Source organism: Quercus lobata, unplaced genomic scaffold (genome assembly GCF_001633185.2).
Source record: "Quercus lobata isolate SW786 unplaced genomic scaffold, ValleyOak3.0 Primary Assembly Scq3eQI_126, whole genome shotgun sequence".
In the NCBI taxonomy this organism is placed as follows: Eukaryota; Viridiplantae; Streptophyta; class Magnoliopsida; order Fagales; family Fagaceae; genus Quercus; species Quercus lobata.
Genome location: NW_022154758.1, coordinates 7,609 through 28,275, shown reverse-complemented (window position 1 = coordinate 28,275; position 20,667 = coordinate 7,609). Strand labels below are relative to the sequence as shown.

The 20,667-nt window shown below is 37.9% G+C and overlaps 1 protein-coding gene across 1 annotated transcript; it reads right to left on the bottom strand.

The window, feature by feature from the left end:
- Nucleotides 1-11,564: 11,564 nt before the first annotated feature.
- On the bottom strand, nt 11,565-12,497 carry LOC115973258. The gene has a single exon (XM_031093513.1). The coding sequence runs from the start codon at nt 12,495-12,497 to the stop codon at nt 11,565-11,567; it is 933 nt and encodes a 310-aa protein (XP_030949373.1).
- Nucleotides 12,498-20,667: the final 8,170 nt, after the last annotated feature.

Below are 20,667 nucleotides of genomic sequence, written 5' to 3'. Positions count from 1 at the left end.
GTTTTTGAGACTGGTGTGTTTTATGTCAAACAAGAATATGGACAAAGTACCGCGGAAATAATAATTGACACATGTATAGAGAACTATACTTTTGGTGCGATTCTACCTTTGGATTGAACGTTGGAATTGAAAACTGAAAATTGAAAATACTGTAACAAAATAATATTTAAATATGTAAATAGTATCGTAGAACCCATTTTTAATGAAAAAGTTAAGATTTGTAGGTCTCATGAACAGTATATGGGACCCACTAACAGTGTCATAGCAGACAAATGTGTGGACGTTGAAAGTGGTGTGGGTCCTGTGCATAGTGCACGGGACCCACTGGCAGCTGTGTTCACGTGCTTCTGGGTAAAAAAAAAAAATAATAATAATAATAAAAAACGCAAACGCAAATGCAGGATTCATCTTAATCCAAACCGCACCAATAATTGATAGATGTATAGAGAACGATACATGCATTAATGTTTTGATATTTTTCAGAGGTGTCTACACTTTACAGGGACCACACGTACACACATTAATGTTTTAATTGAAAAATATGGCAAAAAGTTTCTCACAAATTTTAGCTATGTTCAGAATTTTTGTTTTTTTTGTTTTTTTGTTTCCCACTGTTTTCTCAAAACTTTCAACCAAATATTAATTACTATTCGTGATGGGTGGGTTCATAGCGGGGAAAATCGCTGGCTCAAAGAGTTTTTTCAAGGTACTGGTGCCCGGACTTAAACTAGAAAGCTCCTAGTTAAATCTAAGACAGCTGCTTAAGACCAAGTGCCTAACCACTTGGCCAACCCCACTGGGTTAGCTATGTTCAGATTTACTCAAGTGCTGGTACCCTTTATTCATTTTTCGCCTGAAATTTTAGAGAGAGAATCTTTGGATAAAGAATGGCGATTGTGATTATGTTTAGCTTATGACATAGAAGGAGGAGTCAGCAAGTAAAAATTTTGTAAAAAGAGTAATATGCATGCATGGAGTCTTATATTTTCTATTTGTTCCTTGATTAATTTAGGCCCGGCTTGGGTCATTGGTGAAATCCCATTTTCAAATTGAGTTTATAGAGTTTAGTTTAGCCAGAGTTAAGCTCAGCAATATACTGTGAGATGGCTCAAAACAATAAAGGCAAGAGACAAGACACAAGAGGAATTATTATTTATTAAAAATATCCCACTCATGTTTACCAAAAAAAAAAAAAAAAAATCCCACTCATTAACAAGTATATAAAGCAGAAAAGGGGTAGATGAATAATTTTTTTATATTTTAAAAGGAGGAATTAGCTATAATTGGGTTAGATAGATAGCCGGCTGGATTGGAGGAAAAGGGCAAAGATTGTTTCCAAGTCGTTGAATAATTAATTGAAAGCCTAAAGTAAAAAATATTTCTAGATTTTATCATCAAACAAACTTGAATCCATATATCAGACTAACATGTCTTGTAGTCTAATGCATTTGGTTTTCCCTTCTTCAGTGGAAGAGAAGCGAATCAACTTCAACTTATTGATGTGGAAATTATATATTCACAATGGCCGACTACAAGATAATACAAGATAGAAGTATATTCCTTTCCTCCATCTCCATGCAAAGAGGAGGACCCCCAAAACAATATTTGTGGACACGACAAAACATTGCTCTACTGATATGTAAAGAAAACCTTGAGTGGACGATATTTCATATTAACAAAATCAAAAGCCAATGTCAAAGCTCAAGCCTCAAGTACGTAGTTATCTTCCCACATTTCATTCACTTGTGAATTGGGTTTGTTTTAATATGTCTCATTGATAAAGTGGCACTTTTGTTTTGGGTCTTTATGTATCTTATATAGCGATTTTGTATTTCCCTATATCATGAACAAATGGGCTTCCCTGGCATTGAATAAGTTATCATCTTTTTTATTTTATTTTATTTTTTATATTTTTTATGAATAATGTGGCAATCATCTTTACTTGTTTCACATCCTGAATTAGTTGCCTGTGTGTAGTACTTCTCAATCGACCCCTATAAAGTTGTTTCCTAGTGATCCAATGAGTTTTGTAGACAAATGTTCTAGATAACATAGATTATATTGGTGGACAGGTAATTTAATGACAATTGAGCATTATGTGAAGTCATAGTACAGGGAGTGTTGACGTCTATACATTTTGCTAAGATGTACAAGAATGGTCATATTTTTTAAGTACTTTAGGGGAAGTCTCCAACTTGACTAGGTAGGGTGTTTCTATATCATGTGAATGAAGGTGGTCCGAATGTAATTTCCCTTATAAAAATAAAAAAGAAGAGAAATACACCTCATGTGGTGTAAGTAAATAAGCATATGCAATGTGCAGATACAATGATCTAGTCCATATGAAAATTGGCTCTTTGTGTGTATGCACGAGAAAAAATGAAAATGAATAGAAGATTTGCTTCTTTGTTATTTCTGATGATATCATTGGAAGTTTAAGCAATGGTCATTTGCAAATATGCACTGGTCAACACACAATTATGCTTTTGTGTTGCTGAAGTTTATGCATACTTGATATGTGTTTGTGTTGTGCATAAACACAAACTGTTAAATGAACTGAACGGACAGAGTTGTAAGTAAAGCATAAGTGATGCAGATCATGCTGCTACAAGTTCCTGTAACAATATTACTTGTAGTTATGTGACTTATGTCTTTAACCTACATATGAAAGAGAATTATTTTGTCATTTCTTCTCTCTTCCCCCCCCCCCCCTTTTATGCAAGATGTGTTGATGTGCTGAAGCAAAACATTGTCATTTTTATGTATCATCCATTCCTAAGTGTAATTCTTGTTTTTCTACAAGGCACAACAAAGGTCCGGTTAGAGGCAGTTGGAGCAGTGTCAATGAAAGAAGATTTGAAAGAGGAAAATCTTGTATTTGTTGTTAGAGCTATTGGTATATATATATATATATATATATATAGAGAGAGAGAGAGAGAGAGAGAGAGAGAGAGAGAGAGAGAGAGAGAGAGAGAGAGAGAGAGAGAGAAGACTAAGAGGGAAGAAGAGTGAAGAGTCAAAGAAGAGTGAGAAAAGAAGAAAAGAATAAGAGAAAAGAGAGAGTCAAAGAGTGAGAAGCAAAGAGGAGAGAGAAAACAATATTATTTTACTTATACATACTAGAGATAGTAAATTCTAAATACCCACACTTACTGTAGCTAAGATGGAAAAAAAAAGAAAAAAGAAAGGGTTTACATACCCAGATGTGGGGGATTTTTTAAGGCTTTAGTTGGTAAAATACCAATTGGGGGGAGGGTGTTTTACACCCCCTAATGCTAATGCTCTAACGTTGCATATATGCAACCTCACTATTCATAGGATATAAACCTAAAAACTAATATTTTATTAACTCTCCCACTTCTCTCTCTTATTTGACTCTCCCTTTTCTCTTTCTTTTCTCTATTTCACTCTTCACTATGTCTCCCTCTTTTCTCTATTTCACCATGTCTCCCTCTTCTCTCTATTTCACTCTTTTCTGTCTCTCCCTCTGCTCTCTCTATTTCTCTCTTCTCCATCTTCTCTCTATTCTCTTTGTTTCTCTTTAATCTATCTTTTCTTGTCTAACACACTTTTGGTTGGATCAAATCAATGATGGCTGGGTTTTAGGGGTGGAGATTTGGTGGTTGCTGGGTTGGTCTCGATGGTGGAGATAAATCGGTGGGTGAGTTTTGGTGGTGGGTCTCAATGATGGTGGGTTTCGCTGATGGTGGGTTTTGGTGATGGTGGGTTTCAATGGTGGCTGGATTTTAGGGATGATAATTTGGTGATTGTGGGGTTGGGTTTCAGTGGTGGAGTTGAATCGGTGGTTGGGTTTTAGTGGTGGGTCAAAGTGATGGGTCTCGGTGATGGTGGGTTTCGGTGATGGTAGGTTTCAATGGTGGGTTGGTTGATGGTTGTTGTGGGTTTTGCAGCGGCTATGGGTGGTGGGTTTGGTAGGGTCTCTGTGTCTTGTCTCTCTCCCTCTCTATGATTTTGGTTTTTTTTTTTTTTTGGTGGTGGTGATGGATTCCAGGTGGTGGTGGTGTGTTGTGGGGATGGTGGCTACTATGGTTGAGGTTTAAGTTTGAAGTTTACCTTTTTCTAAGTTTGAAGTTTCCCAATAAATCACCACTGCGCACCTTTGATACGGTAGTCATTCCACAGGTATAAGTGCTTGTGGGGTGTGGAGGGAAAATGCCGAAGTTCAAGTCTTTAGGAGGGAGCTCTACACACATATACACTTAGATTAGACTAGAGTAGAAATTCTATCTTGTATAAAAAATAAAAAATAAAAATTTCCCAATAAATCCAAATAAATACTCCTATTCAATATTTTATTGACTTTGTTAGTAAATGCCATGCTATTAGGAGACATAGTAAAAGTGCAATCCAAATTTCCTTGTGTTTGGGTTGAATCATTTTTTGTATATAGAATAAGTTGAATAAAATTATAATTATAGCTAAAAAAAATCTATAGTATATATAAATAAAATCCAAGATGTTAACTCTTCATAATATGACACATAAAATTTAGAGACCTCACAGATATACAAGTAGGATCGTGCCGAAAAACAAACTTGAACATAGTTAACATGGTTATTCTAAGTTACTGTATCTAACTTTTTCTCAAAAAAAAAGTTACTGTATCTAACCAAATAAACGAAGCAAGCTAACAAATGGCCAAATACATGAGGCTAATTAATAGATTGTAATAATGAGCCTCTAAACCTACCTTAATCCTTTAGTTATTTTTTTGTAAGGGGTTTTATCAATTTGGTCTGTGAATTATACAAGGAACTGAAGACTCTGAAGTATCCCTCTTCTATTTTACAATACCATTAGAGAATTTCTTTTCCAGTAACAAAATTCAATCACAACAACTCCATTGTGAGAGGATAAAAGATTTTCCCATCTCGACCTAATAAAAACTAGTTAAATTGCTTTTATTATTCCTCTCCTAGACAGAATCAACCACAACACCAAAAATAGTCCAGCTCATGTAGTTACTTTTTTTAATTAGATGAGGAAAATTGATAATGAATTGAAATGTTACCAAATTTGCTTTTACTTACACCATCGACATGTGAATGTCCCTGATTCCCTGATAAAAAATGCTAAGGTTGACACTTGGTGTCGCGTACACATGGTGTCATTGTCAGAAATCTGAACAACCTTGAATATTTGAGAAAAAACAGAACTGGATTGAACCAGCAGGCCTGTTGATTTGCAGGGAATTTGCTTATTGAGAAGGAAATTCAACGATCTCGACCCAAATGGGCCAAATGTTTTCTGATTTTTAACCATACACACACGGGTTCACATATTCAGGTCAATCACTTTCAGTTTTTGTAATCTTGTGTAGAGAACAGTGTGGATCCATCAGGTCGAATTGTCACTACAATACGCGGTTCTCCTTCCTAAGCATAAAAAAAAAACAATAATTTGAGTTTGTGTTAAGGACAATTTAATTCTAAATTGGTTTGAAATTATCTTTTTCAATTCATTATATACCAATTTATAAAACTATCTATTTATAAAACTATCTATGAGTATTTTTTATTTATGAGAATCTATATATAATTGTAGGGTCACGTTTATCAGGTCCTGCCCAAGATGCTTGGGACTTTAGATCAGTGAGTCCGGTACAATGAATTTGTAAAGAGTGGGCCAAAGAGCTAGGCTTTTGGTTTATGAATAACGATAATCATGGTGTTCTTCATGGATCGAGTTTACCAGAGGGGATTGCTTTTCGGCACGGTCCGAGGAGCTTTTTCTGGTGCCTCTGGTGGGATGGGGGGTCTTAGCACCCCTCCTTTCCATCTCTCTTTACTCCCTTTTTATAGTAGTTTTCTTCCTCCTGAATGGGATCCCTAGGGTAGGTACTTGTCCCATCAGCCCTTCCTTTCAGTTGTTGGGAGTAGTTGTAAGGACAGAGAAGTATGGCCGTGTCAGGCACAAGGCACTAAATGCAATAATGGCAGTCTTTCCCTTAGACACTTCCGTTTTCTCTGTTGTCCTTTTCTGCTTTAGTGTTTTTCCTACTCTGTGGAACGATATGGAGTGTCACTACTAGTGGCGGGTTGCCTTTTTTATCCTCGGCTATATCCATGCCGAGGAGGATTCTCCCCATGGCCAAGGAGGGGCTTTCCCTTCCCATGATCGAGGAGGGGTTTTTTCCTTAGGCTGGGCTCTTGACCCAGTGTAGACATTGACATGGGCCTATTAGTCTTTTACCCCCCCACAATAGCCCATCAAAATCTTGCTATCCGGCTCCTTGGACGAAGAGGAGGGTTTTGGTGACAACGGGCCTCTGTCACGACTTGCCAAGTCTTGCCCTCCATTAATGTCAGAGTCTCTTCGTTTGCCTAAGGCGCGTTCCTGGCTGTGAGACATTCTTTTAGTCTATCTAAGCCGCGTTCTTGTCGTTTCGATACACGAGGCGTGCTTTAATTGGGGCCCTTTCACAAGGTGACATACATCCAACGGCTGAAGACTACTTTAGAATTTGAGCGAGATTTATCTCGTTTGTAATCCCTTCTTGGAGATTTGGGGCGAATTGATTGCCTCTAGATTTGTCCCCTATATAAGACATGCGGTGGGAGATCATCCCCCTTTATTTACAAACCCTTGAGTTTTTCAGGTTTCTAACTCCCCAAATGTTCCCAAAGTCCCTACTATGAGAGTGACTGAGATTTAGGGAGTGAAATGGTCACGGTTAGGGTGAGGGTGAAGGAACAAAACTCTCTTCAGAAGCCTTGGGTATCTTCGAGATTCAGAATGGCCCAGTCAGGGCAAGGGAGGCAAAGGTTGAAAATATTTCTCCCCCTCGACTGGACAAGAAAGGAGTCTCTCTTCCTTCAGCCAAAATCCGAAGCAGGTGTAGGTCACATCAGATTTTTGGTGCGACAGCACTGGGATTTTCATCCAGCGCCGTGTGCCACGCATGTGAGGGTTTGGGCTTCCCATTTCCGGTACTATCCATATTTGCTCGATTGCTGCTAGAGCAAGTATGGAGATTTTAGCGTCCCTGCTTCTTCTTCTTTTCCACCGCCGATGCCATCCAGACTTGCTTGGTTGCTGCTAGAGCAAGGTCGTGGATCGGGCACCTCCGCTTCTTCTTCTCTTCCACCGCCGGTGTCATCCGTACTTGTGCTATTGCTGTTGGAGCTAGATTGAGGATTCGTCGTTCCCGTGTGCCCTTTTTTTTTAATTAGCTTCTAATATAGGCTTGTCTAAGCCCTTTTATGTACAATGTATTATTTCTTTGTCTAATAAAAGATAATTTTATCTCATTTTGCGTATCCTTTCTTTTTTGCAATAATTATTTTGTGAATGGATGTACTAGTGTCTTTTCTTCCGAGCGATACTTAGAACCGATGCCATTGCCAGTAAAGAGCTATCATTTTGAACTTATCAAAACTGACGGGCACAACAATACTAACTTTAAGTAGGTTAACTATATAAGACTAATCAGGATAACAGCCGCATGTTCTGTACTGCGAAGGGGGTGGCCGCTCGAGGACGTGTAACCTAAAATAAACTGTTCGAGGGGGTCGCCGGGTACTAGGGTTCTTTTCCACGTTTCCGACGATATTCATCGCTTTAACTCGCTTTAGGTGTCTGGTCCGAGGATCGGGGCATGACTGTACCTAGTCTAAACACTTAGAAAGGTACCATTGTGTGTTAGTTTCCATAAAACCGGAGGTTCAAGGGCCTCGTTGGACCTCTATTTCGCCTAAGACTTAGGCCTTTCTTGAAGTAGCTAGTTTCCTATAGGTTTGAGTTCGAGAACCATGCAAGACCTTAGTTTTGTCTAGCACTTAGGCTTTTGGAGTGACTAGTTTCCTCATAGGTTTGAGTTCGAGGACCATGCAAGACCTTAATTCTGTCTAGCACTTAGGCTTTTGGAGTGACTAGTTTCCCCATAGGTTTGAGTCCGAGGACCATGCAAGACCTTGGTTCTGTCTAGCACTTAGCCTTTTGGAGTGACTAGTTTCCCTATAGGTTTGAGCCCGAGGACCATGCAAGACCTTGGTTCTGTCTAGCACTTAGGCTTTTGGAGTGACTAGTTTCCCTATAGGTTTAAGTCCGAGGACTATGCAAGACTTTGGTTCTGTCTAGCACTTAGGCTTTTAGAGTGACTATTTTCCCCATAGGTTTGAGTTTGAGGACCATGCAAGACCTTGGTTCTGTCTAGCACTTAGGCTTTTGGAGTGACTAGTTTCCCTATAGGTTTGAGCCCGAGCACCGTGCAAGACCTTGGTTCTGTTTAGCACTTAGGCTTTTGGAGTGACTAGTTTCCCCATAGGTTTGAGTCCGAGGACCATGCAAGACTTTGGTTATGTCTAGCACTTAGGCTTTTAGAGTGACTAGTTTCCCCATAGGTTTGAGTCTGAGGACCATGCAAAACCTTGGTTCTGTCTAGCACTTACACTTTTTTTTTCTCCAAAGGAAATTCGGCGAACAAGACCATTAGACCCTCGAGGATTAGCCCCTTGACGGGTCCCCGGGGCATGTGCCTAACGTCGAAAGCCCCTAGAACTGCGCTCCATTTAGCAATCCTTCCTGCGTAATGAACACTTCAAAGCGTGGACCCAAGCGGAGGCTGAGTTATGGCAACGATGGTGTGTTCTTGGAGATGATGGGGGCTTTCGCGTAGCTTGCACCATCGCCAAAATGGTCCTCTTGAGGGACTCTTGCTAATAGGAGCTTAACCGTGATTAACCGCTGCATTTACCAACACACAAGCCCTCTCCACAGACGGCGCCAATTGTAGGGTCACGTTTTTTAGGCCCTGCCCAAGATGTTTGGGACGTTAGACTAATGAGCTCGGTACAATGAATTTGTAGAAAGTGGGCCAAAGAGCTAGGCTTTTGGTTTATGAACAACGATAATCACGGTGTTCTTCATGGATCGAGTTTACTAGAGGGGATTGCTCCTCGGCACGGTCCGGGGAGCTTTTTCTGGTGCCTCTGGTGGGATGGGGGGTCTTAGCCCCCCTCTTTTCCATCTCTCTTTACTCCCTTTTTATAGTAGTTTTCTTCCTCCTGAATGGGGTCCCTGAGGTAGGTACTTGTCCCATCAACCCTTTCCTCCAGTTGTTGGGAGTGGTTGTAAGGACAGAGAAGTATGGCCATGTCAGGCACAAGACACTAAATGCAGTAATGGCAACATTTCCCTTAGACACTTCCGTTTTCTCCATTGTCCTTTTCTGCTTTAGTACTTTTCCTACTCTGTGGAACGATTTGGAGTGTCATTACTAGTGGCGGGTTGTCTCTTTTATCCTCGACTATATCCATGCAGAGGAGGATTCTCCCCATGGCCGAGGAGGGGCTTTCCCTTCCCATGACCGAGGAGGGGCTTTTTCCTTGGGTTAGGCCCTTGGCCCAGTGTAGACATCGACATGGGCCTATTAGTCTTTTGCCCCCCACAATAATTATTATTTAAATACGTCATATGATGTATTAAAAAAATTATAACTAAAACTATATACGAATGATCTCTTTGATTATTACATCATGTTTGGTACTAAAATAGCTTCAAATTTACTTGGAGTCATTTATGCTTGTAGCAACTTGGAACAAAGAAAGGCTCATAATGCTGTCCTTGTTACATGGGTTATAGAGAGTTCACCTCTTTGGGCTTCTTGTTAATCCCAAAAAGGATAAATAATAGTGTGAAGTCAAATATTGTAAAATGCCATGGTTGACTGCCGTAAACTGTAGCAAGATACCAAGATATCCACAGAGAAAAAAAATAAATGTTAAAAACACAAATTATTTAATAAATTGTTGATGTGATGAGAGTTTATTGATAAATAAAAAGAAAATATTAAAGTCATAAACTATTTTATATACTTTTTTACAATTTACTGATATGGTAAATAGTTATTTGTAAGTAAAAAATATAATATTAGTGATGAGTCAAGAAGAAAATTGATAAAAATTTACTACTTTAAAATATTATAAAATAATTTGTGATAGTAATATTACTCAAAAAGTAATAAGTCAGGTGAAAATTAATAAGAATTTGCCAAAATAGTTTGAAAAGATATTGTAAAATATTCAGTGTGACTACTGTAGCATTACAACAAATTAAGGGCCGGGAAATAGCTTGATGTGCCTAATCCTAACCATGATTACCGGATGAAGGTTCAAGGAAAATGACACTTGTTTAATGTTTATTCAGTAGACGCCACAATAGATTTCCTTACTAATTTGGCCGGCTTCTAGAATTTAGTAGAACTTCAGATAAGCAGAACTCTGCGATATTTCATATTTCTAAACTTTTCAATTTCTTTTAAGATGAAATTGAGCAATTTATAAGTCCATAACCTATATTCTTCTGCTTTCTATGTATGATATTTATAATTTCTTAGTTCACATTTCAATTTCATGTAAGAAGGTAGAATTAAACAATTTATGATGGGCTACGTACTATAATAATTATCACACTGTAATTTGGACCTATGTGTATATAAGAAATTTTTTAAAGCATTAGACCGCCTTTAAATATTGAGTTTTTGATTCTCAATATATATATATATATATATATATATATATAGAGCATTTAATTATTTTTTATATGATAATTTATTTGCTAATATTAAAATTCTTGTTTTCTATATCTCACAATGGATTACACAAAATGAAATTTTATATTACGTACATATCTCTTACATAATCAACAATTTAGCCAACTGTTAGAAGTATTGGTTAAATAATTAAACTTTTGGGACAATTGAAAATTTAATATGATATCAAAGCATAAAATCTTAAATTTGATCATTGTCTCCTCCATTTTATCTCCCATTTAAATTCCCACGTATTGAGTCTCACCTATCAAAAAGTAGTTTCGGCCCACACGTAAAGGGGAGTGTTAGAAATATTAGTTAAATAATTAAATTCATCATATTTCAATAGTTTAAGTTTTGGGACACTTAAGATATTTTTTTTCTCATTGTAAGATATTTAGAAGTGAGTTTGGATTAAACTTGTATTTTAGTTTATTGTTTATGAATATATAAATATATATATATATATATATATATATTTTAAAGCATTTTTTTTAGAGTATAATTTATACATTTATTTATTTTCAACAAATAAGCAAATAATTTGTTGGCAAAAAAACTAATCTAAACATACGATTACTAGAACAATTTGTAGGGTCTACAAAGGACTGGATGGCAGCAAAAAGCTTTATACCAATAGTTTCAGAAATAGACCAAACAAAAAGCTTATGGGTCCATTAGCTAGACGTCATTCTTGATATCATGAAGATATTCTCGATTCCTCGTTGGTTCTGAGTGGTGTTTTCGGCCACTAGCAATATTGAAACATGTATCAATATGTAGATCGAGGTTAGGTCTTTATCAGAATTTAGAAACATGCACCACCTTCTAGCAAAATTTGACTCTCAGTATAACCTTTTTTACGTATGCACGCAGGATACTATTTTTTTTTTTTTTTTTTTTTGAGAGGAAAATGAAATTTCATTAAGCATGAGAAGAAAATAACAGGGCAGAGAATACAGTCCGAAAACAGAGTCCATATAGGACAGAAACAGAGCACACTCAGATAGCATTAGTTCAATACAGAATGGAACAAGGAATTCAAAAACAGGGGAAAAACATCCTTCCATACATGACTAGCGTTATTCCATTTTGCATATTGGGCCAGCTCGTGAGCAGCACCATTGAATGCCCTGTTTACGTGTCTGAAGGAGCAATCCGTGAAAGAGGACTTTGCTTCCAGGATACCTTGGATTAAGTGACCAATCTCTCCACCACAAGAGCCCTGAGAAATGGCCTGAATTGCAAAAGCAGCATCGGATTCAAAAATGACTTTCGAGATCGCCATTTGCTGAGCTAGAGAGATGCCTTGTTCTAAAGCAAAAAGCTCAGTCCACTCGGCTGGATAAATAGATGGCAGAGCCTTGCAAAGAGCTGCAACAACCTTTCCATCACTATTGCGAACAATTGCACCCACACTAGAGGTGCCATTTCCATCCAATGGCGACGCACCATCCACATTAACTTTGAAATATCCAGGCGAAGGGGCCAACCAGCCCACATTCGATTCATATTTTGCATAACTGAGCTTATTGTTGGCTTCATGGATATCCTGAATAATACTTCTCGCTAAATCCCAGATTTGCAGCGGAGAGAGGCCCTTCTCATTATGCACTAGTTGGTTCCGGTTGTGCCAAATTGCCCAGGCAGTAGCAAAAAAATAATCTAAGTGCTCACTATTGGGGCTTGAACAGAAATGAAGAACTATATCAGTGAAGTCCAAGGCATTCAAAAGAAGAAGTAAGGGGCAGTCATTCCAAAAAGCCCAAACTGACAGAGCAAAATCACATTGGATTAATGCATGAGTTAGGCTTTCAAAATCTTCTCCACATACAGGGCAGTCGCAGCACAATTGAATTCCTCTTTCCGCCATTTTCACATACACAGGGAGGCTATTAGCACAGGCTCTCCAAGCAAAGATCTTGATCTTTGGAGGGAGTTTCATTTTCCAAAGTTTTTTTTCCAAATAATGCTTTTTGAGTCTCCGGATGAGCTTTCTCCCAAATCCTTATCTGACTGAAGCTTGGCAGCAATGTGGTATGCACTTTTAACCGTGAACACCCCTCTTTTGTTCCCAATCCATATCAGTGAATCCTCTGGCAGCTGCTGGCTTAGAGGAATTTTTAGAATCATATCTGCTTCAAAGGGCAAGAAGAGTGTCCTTACTACATTGGCCTTCCACCACTTAGTATCTTGGTCAATGAGGGAGGAAACCATGGGGTAATCTCCAAAATCTCTCGGAGGGGAAATAACTTTGAATGTGGAAGGGGTTGGGATTCACTTGTCTTCCCAAATGTGAATTAGACACCCGTTTCCAACTCGCCAACGAGTTCGTTCTTAATGACTTCATACTTTGGAAAATACTTCGCCACGTGAACGAGAGGCTGCTGCCTAGACCAGCATTCAGTATGTCTTCATATGGAAAATATTTAGCCTTCAAAATTCGGGCAGCCAGGGAGCTTGGGTTCGTAAAAATCCTCTAGAGCTGTTTTGCAAGTAAGGCCAAATTGAATGCATGCAAATTACGGAAACCCAATCCACCGAGGGATTTTGGTTTGCACATTTTCTTCCAACCAACCCAAGCAACCTTAGATTCTTGCTGCTTCTGACCCCACCAAAAGCTTCTCAAATCCCTTTCAAGGTCTTCACAAAGGCTCATTGGGAGAAGGAAACAACTCATAGTGTAGGAGGGGATGGCTTGCGCAACCGCTTTGATTAGGATTTCTTTGCCTCCCATTGAGAGAAGCTTACCTTTCCAGCCAGCCAACTTCTTTCCCACCTTTTCTCTTATTTCCGCAAAGATTTGTTTTTTTGAGCGACCAATAATGGAGGGGAGACCAAGATACTTTGCGTGCCGCGAGTCGTTCATAGGCCCAAGAATGCTTAAGATTTCATCCTTTCGCTCTTGAGAAGTGTTTGGGCTGAAAAATATTGAGGACTTCTCGGTATTGATCTTTTGCCTCGAAGCCGATTCATAGATTCTTAGTATTTCCATCAGCTTGTTGCATTCAACTCTATTTGCCTTACAAAAGAGGAGGCTGTCATCGGCAAAGAAAAGGTGGCTGATTTTTGGTGCCCCTCTACAAATGGTTATGCCATTCAGCTGTTGGCATCTTGTTGCTTCATTGATAAGAGCTGTGAAGCCTTCCGCACAAAGAAGGAACAAATAGGGAGATAGAGGGTCGCCTTGTCTAAGGCCCCTAGTTGGCACAATACATCCATGAACCGAACCATTTATGATGACTGAGTACGTTACCGAGGTTATGCACTTCATCACCAAATCAATCCAAGACTCATTAAAGCCCATTCTCCTCATTACCTTGTCAATAAAGGACCACTCCACCCTGTCGAAAGCTTTGCTCATATCTAGCTTTGCAGCCATAAAGCTATCATTCCCATCTCTTTTACGCTTTATATAGTGCATAATCTCATAAGCCACCAAAACATTGTCAATGATGAGTCGGTTAGCCACAAAAGCACTTTGATTCTCTGAAATAATATAAGGAAGAATAGCTTTAAGACGGTTAGCCAAAGTTTTAGAAATGAGCTTATAAACAACATTACAAAGGCTAATAGGCCTAAAATTAGTCATTCTTAGAGGATTTTTGCATTTTGGCACAAGAGCTATATTAGTTTTATTTATTTCAGCCATGGACATTCCAGAATTAAGTACATTCAGCACCACGTTTGTTACATTATTGCCTACAATACTCCAATATTTTTGAAAGAAAAATGCAGACATACCGTCCAGGCCGGGAGACTTGTAGGGATGGAGTTGCTTAAGGGCTGAAAGAACTTCTTTGGTGAAGCTTCTGGTCAGCTCTAAGTTCATTCCTTCCGTTACCTTAACCAGGATGAGATTAGTAACGTCCTCAATCTGGTTCGACAATGAAGTGGTATAGATTTCCTCAAAATGTTTTTAATTAAAATGTTTTTAATTAGTAACTTCCGTTACCTTCCGTTACCAAATGTTTTTAATTTCTAATTACATGGAACAAATGTGAAGTGATCAATGCACAGTTTCTTTGATTTAATTACTTCCATTGAATTAATCAACCTGCTACATGCAGATCGACCTATCTGACATAGCGTACTCGTAATAAATAATACTTACGAGTTACGACCAAGTTGTATACTATTGCTTTTAATTTTAACCAGTTTGAACTTTGAACTTTGTCCTTGACATTTTCTTACAAAATTTTCAACCCTTGTTTCAAATTTTGTAGAGAAATTCAACCTAGCTAGTTTTGTCATGTTCGAGAGAGAGAGAGAGAGAGAATGATTTCTGGCTCCTAGAAAATCAAAAACAAAAACAAAGACTGAAAAAATTTAGACGCGGTTGTATTTTTCATTCTCAACCTGAAAAAGAAGGGTTCAACATGTGGAATGAGAAGGGTTCAATATTATGAGTCTAAATTAACCATAGAATGAGAGAAAACCACTCAGTGTGCAGCTGGTGTCCATTAGATTAGGGTTTCAATTAGGGCAACCATACTACTTATTTTATACTTATTAGAATATTAATTCGCATCATTGGCCGAGCTATGTAGAGGTGAGCAATTTCAAGCTTAAAGTAGAAAACTAATACTCAAATCGATCACAAAGAACTTCCTTGATGATTACAAGGAAACTTAACATTAATTTTACTCATCAATATTGTATTTACATTTTAAGTAAACTCTTTACTGGATACAACTTTTAGTCTACCATAACACGGTTGATTTGATTAAGCCGCACTTTGTCACTGCCATACGCGGTAAAGGTGTCATTAATGACCTCACGCACACAAAGGAAAACTCTGGAAACATTGCATTGTGCTTCTTAACACATGAAAAACTGCTTGTAGTTATTATTATTATTAATTTTACATGTGCAATAAAGTTGTATAATGTTTGTTAAATATATTAGCAACGCAACGCATTATATCATATTGTATATGTTAGAGTGGATGCGGAAGAGGAACCATAGAATAGGAATACTGAGAACACGAAGGTTACATGGTACAACCTTGTCAGCTTACATCCACGGAGCCCTTAAGGGTTACATCTTTATTATGTAAGAGTCTAGTATAAAACCTATGTTACAATAAACCCTAATATGAGTATATATAAGCGATTAAACCCTAGACTACTAGTACAAGTAGGAGTGGGGTTGGACCTATTACATTAGGGTAATATGTCTAATATATCTCTAACAATGTTGAGAAAAAAATTAGTATAAACAATTATAAGAAATATAACACGATTTTGACTTGTGTTAGGAGCAGTTCACCTAAGTGACAAGTCTTTATAACACAATGTATCTACAAATTGCCCTAATTATTTTGTTTATTGATATTCACAAGGCTTTAGAAACTTCCAATATATATGTGAGAATTCTTAGAATCCAAACCCACATCACAATCTACACAATTGTTGATATGTTTTAGACACACAATAAAGAAAGCTCTTGGAACCTTACATGTAAAATAGTGGTGCTCAATTCTTTCACATAATTAGCTTGAAAATGACTATTATGTGAAAGGAACCGGGAGTGTCGATCTCTTTTTCAAAGTTAGCTATGATTGAAAGGAAGAGGAAAAAGAAAATAATTGGTTCATAATTTTCACATTCTAATTTTGTTTTTGAAAATGTAGTATTATGAGTATGAACTCCCCAAGCCAAACAACGTTAGTTGTCAAGTCAAGGATGATAAACATTATGTATCATGGTTAGGCAAGTACGTAGTAGTAGAAGCCATGACATATCAGACTATCGAATATTGCTTGGCAAATAGAGAGATTCAATTCTATTACATATCTCTTATATAATCAACACTCAACAGTACTACCCCACAAAGTTCTTCTTGTAGGAAATTTGTGGAGTGTTTGGATTAAACATTTTCTTCCTTTTTTTTTGAGTTTATTTTTTTATACATAGTTTTTTAAAGCTTTATTTTTTAATAAGTATAATGGTACATTTGACAAAAATCTCAATCTAAACATAAACCTATTTGAACAATTTGTGGGGTCTACAAAGGTCAGAGACGGCAGCTAAAAGCTTCAAGGAAGGCTCTTATACGTAACCGATTCTTTCCATAATTAAAAACACGGTGAAAAAAAAAATGCTGGAAATAGGCCAAACAAAAGCGTATGGGTCCACTAAGTGAGCTGACCAGGGGAAAATATATGTGTGAACTGTGAACCACATAGACAGAGAGTGTGTAGCCTAAGACGTCATTCATGATATCATAATTGATAAAATATTCTTCATTATTGGCCCTGAGTTTTGACTTCTGAGTGGCCTTTTTCGGCCACTGGCAATTTTGAAACATAAACGAGGTTAGTCTATGTCAGATACTAACACCACCTTCTAGCATAATTGAAATTAAGGACAAAAACTATTACACACGCGTTGTTACACTGTAACTGAAACTACTTAAAATTTGAGATTTGGCATTGGCTTAGCATTAAAATATAATAGTGTTACAGTATTCTCATAAATTTATGATGGTACATGGTATAAGTTTTTAATATATTTTATTCTCATTATTTTCTCTTTCACCCTTTGCGACTCTTTCATTCTTTAGGAAAATAAAAGTTGTGCGGTATATTTGTGTAAATATATTATTTTAATGTGTTGTATATAAAAAATAAAAGTTAAGATATTATGCGTGTTATAAAATTGTATGGTATAATTGATAAAATAACTTCTAAAAATGTAAAATAGAATAATTTGAAAATAACGAACGTGAATGCTTACTATTTCAAATATTAAATATTTATGTATTTGTAAATACGTGCGTAACTCGTGTGTAATATTGAATTACTTGGAACAAATGTGAAATGAGGCACTATTTGTTTACTTTCCATGAATTAACCAGTGAAATGAGGCACTATTTGTTTACTTTCCATGAATTAACCAATCTACTGGATGCATATCAACCTATGTGACAATGCGTACTCATAACGTTGTTGTTTAGTAGTTTCTTTTAATGACCTTAACAAAACAAAAAATAAAAATTTACCAAGTTGTATACTAATAAATAGTTTGAACTTTGTCGTTTTGACATTTTCATTCAAAGCTTCAACCCCTTGTTTTAAATTTTATAGAGAAATTCAACCTAGTTTTGACATGTTCGAAAGAGAGAGACAAAGCGAATTCTTTCTCGCTCCTAGAAAACCCCAAACAAAGACTTAAGATGCGGTTGTTTCTTTCATTCTCAACCTGAAAGACTCGATCATCATATCATATCATGTGCCTGTCTAAGTTGTTTAATTTTCTCTCTTTCGTCTTCCTTAAGCAAAATGTTGAAAAACAGAAGGGTTCAACAATTGTCTAAAATTAACCATTGAATAAGAGAATACCTTACCACTTTGTGTGCGCGGCTAATGACCATATGATTTCAGGGTTTCAATTAGAGCCTCTACTTGTATGCTTATTAAAATATTCATTCGAATTTGGGTGTTTGAAGTATATTAATATACACTGCTCCCATGTATTTCAGTACTGTTCGCTTTAAGTAAAAAGATGGACAACTCATTAATTAGCTCAAGCACACAAATGGACAAACTAAATTCAGGAGAAATTGAGAAATTCATCTATACCATTATTAAAAGAAGGCTAAAATGCAAAACTCATCCTCTAAGTTTCTTCAGAATTCATTTCAGTCCTTTAACCTTGCTTTCGTTCATTTCAGTCTATTAAGTTTCAGATTTATTCAATTAAGACATTTCCTTCAACTTTTATTAAAATTTTTTGAAAAAAAAAAATCTGGAAAATACTTTTCAATCATTAATTAAAGAAAAATTTAAAGAAAAATTTAAAAAAATTGGAAAATTAACCATAGCATATAACAAAAGTTGATGGAAAAGTCTTAATTGAATAAACCTAAAAGTTAGAGGTTTGAAATAAATTTTAGTGAAACATAGAAGATGAATTTTGTATTTTAGTCTTGAAAGAATGCATGATACGGTCAGAGATGCAGCTATTGCCTAAAATTGTAAAAAAAAAAAAAAAAAAATTATATATATATTAGGGAGTATGATATTTACCTTAACTTGGAAAAATTCTCTAAATTATATACCATCTGTGGGGGCCAGTCAATCAACAGGCCCATTAAGGTCAGGATCGTTGGGCCTGTGGCCCATCCGAGGATGCATATCCGTCCGAGGAGGCCAAGTCCGGTCATAAGGCAATTATTGAGGGGGGGTGGTAGTCAATATCATGAAAGTAGAGTTCCGTATTCGTCCGAGGACACCATACTCCTCGGCAGTATGCATCCGAGGACGATCAGGACGCGGTCTTGTTACAACCGGACCTCGGAATTATGTCACCACTGAAGATGGGATAACAGACCAAGGGTAAGAAAGAAAAGACAAACAAATATCTATAACTACAGCTGCCTCCGCATTGATTACCTCTCAACCAACTCTCTGGCCGCATTAATGTGGAGGTGATACCTGAACAGTAAGGAAGCAGTCTTACAGCTTCCCATAGGAAGTTCCAGGAGGTGCTAGATGGGACAGAAAGAAATCCCCCGAACCCAACCTACACGTGTGTGGTGAGAATGGAACACAGAAGGTGGTATATAAACTGAAAGAAGAACATGCAAGAAGGGGATCGGAACAAAAAAGAAAGAAAGAAAGCATAGACTTAGGAAGAAGAACGTAGAAAGAATAAGAACTGTATCGATTACCAAAACAAAATAATCGTTGTGTCAGCTCTGAGCCTTCAATATACGAGAGGGTGAATCTTTTCATTCCACAAAAGTTAATCTAGTTCTTAATACCCACGCTCTACAAATTATATTGTTTGGGCCTATTTACGTGCGAACCCAATATCATTTTGAGTCACTACAAATCGAGTCTTTACAATTGGCGCCGTCTGTGGGAAGAGCTTGTGTTAACTTAAAGGACTTCTGGTGCAACGTTTCTGATGGAGGAAGTGGGTCCACATCACCACACGGCAGGACCGCATCAGGAGGATGCCAACCTGCACCAGGCAGAGTCAAGGGGCTCCAAGCATGGTGATCCTCGAAGGAGTCCCGAACGGAGAGAAGGCCATGAGGGGAGTGTACATACAACTCATACCACCAGAAGCCACTCTCGTGGGAAGAGTCATGTCTCCCACGTGAAGCATGATGGGAATCTGCAACGTGAGATTGCAGATTTGAAGAGAGAGTTGCGCCATGCACGGCGGAAGCGCTCCCCACCTTCCTCCGAACCGTCATCTGAGGAGTTGGATGGAGCTAGTTATAGGTGGAGATCGAGAACTCCACCAAGCGAGATTTTCTCCTATGAAGAGGAGCGCCGCTATCGACGTAAGCGTATAAGTCCACCTAGCAAGGGCTTGGGAAACGATGCCATGAACAAAGCCTTGAGTCAAATTTCCAAGTCGTCCTTTACGAGAAACATAGACGATGCGATTCATCCTCGGCGATTCCATCAGCCTACGTTCTCCCTGTATGATGGACGGTCTGACCCGTTAGAACATGTAAGCTATTTCAGCCAGAAAATGGCTATCTACTCCTGGGACGAGGCTTTGATGTGCAAAGTTTTTCCATCGAGTTTGGGTCCGACGGCGATGAGGTGGTTCAACGGCTTAAGGGCCAATTCTGTTGGATCTTTCAAAACACTGACGCGGGCTTTTGGTGCTCGTTTTATTACATGCAGCAGGACTCCTCGGCTTTTGGGATCTTTACTGACTCTGTCTATGCGAGAGGGCGAGACTCTCAAGAATTACTCGGATAGGTACTGGGAAATGTTTAATGAAATAGAGGGAAAGAACGATGCTGTGGCTATAACCACTTTCAAAGCTGGTCTCCCAGCTAATCACGATTTGAGGAAATCCTTGACGGGTAAACCTGTCACCAGTGTGCACCAACTGATGGATAGAATAGATAAGTACAGAAGGGTAGAGGAAGATCAACTTCAGGGAAAAGGAAAGGCCAAGGTGATCCCCCAGGAGAGGAGGGATTTCAGGTCGGATCGTTATAATAGCAACCGACCCCGGAGGGATTTTGTTGGGCAATCGGGTTCAGCGGACGCCCAGGTGGTTAATGCAGTATTTTGAGAGCCAGTGCAGCAAGTTTTGGAGAAGATAAAGAATGAGTCATTCTTCAAATGGCCGAACAAG

What these genes read in the sequence shown, in the direction of transcription:
- LOC115973258 (XM_031093513.1), bottom strand. Translation starts at nt 12,497, where the DNA reads ATGAAACTCCCTCCAAAGATCAAGATCTTTGCTTGGAGAGCCTGTGCT.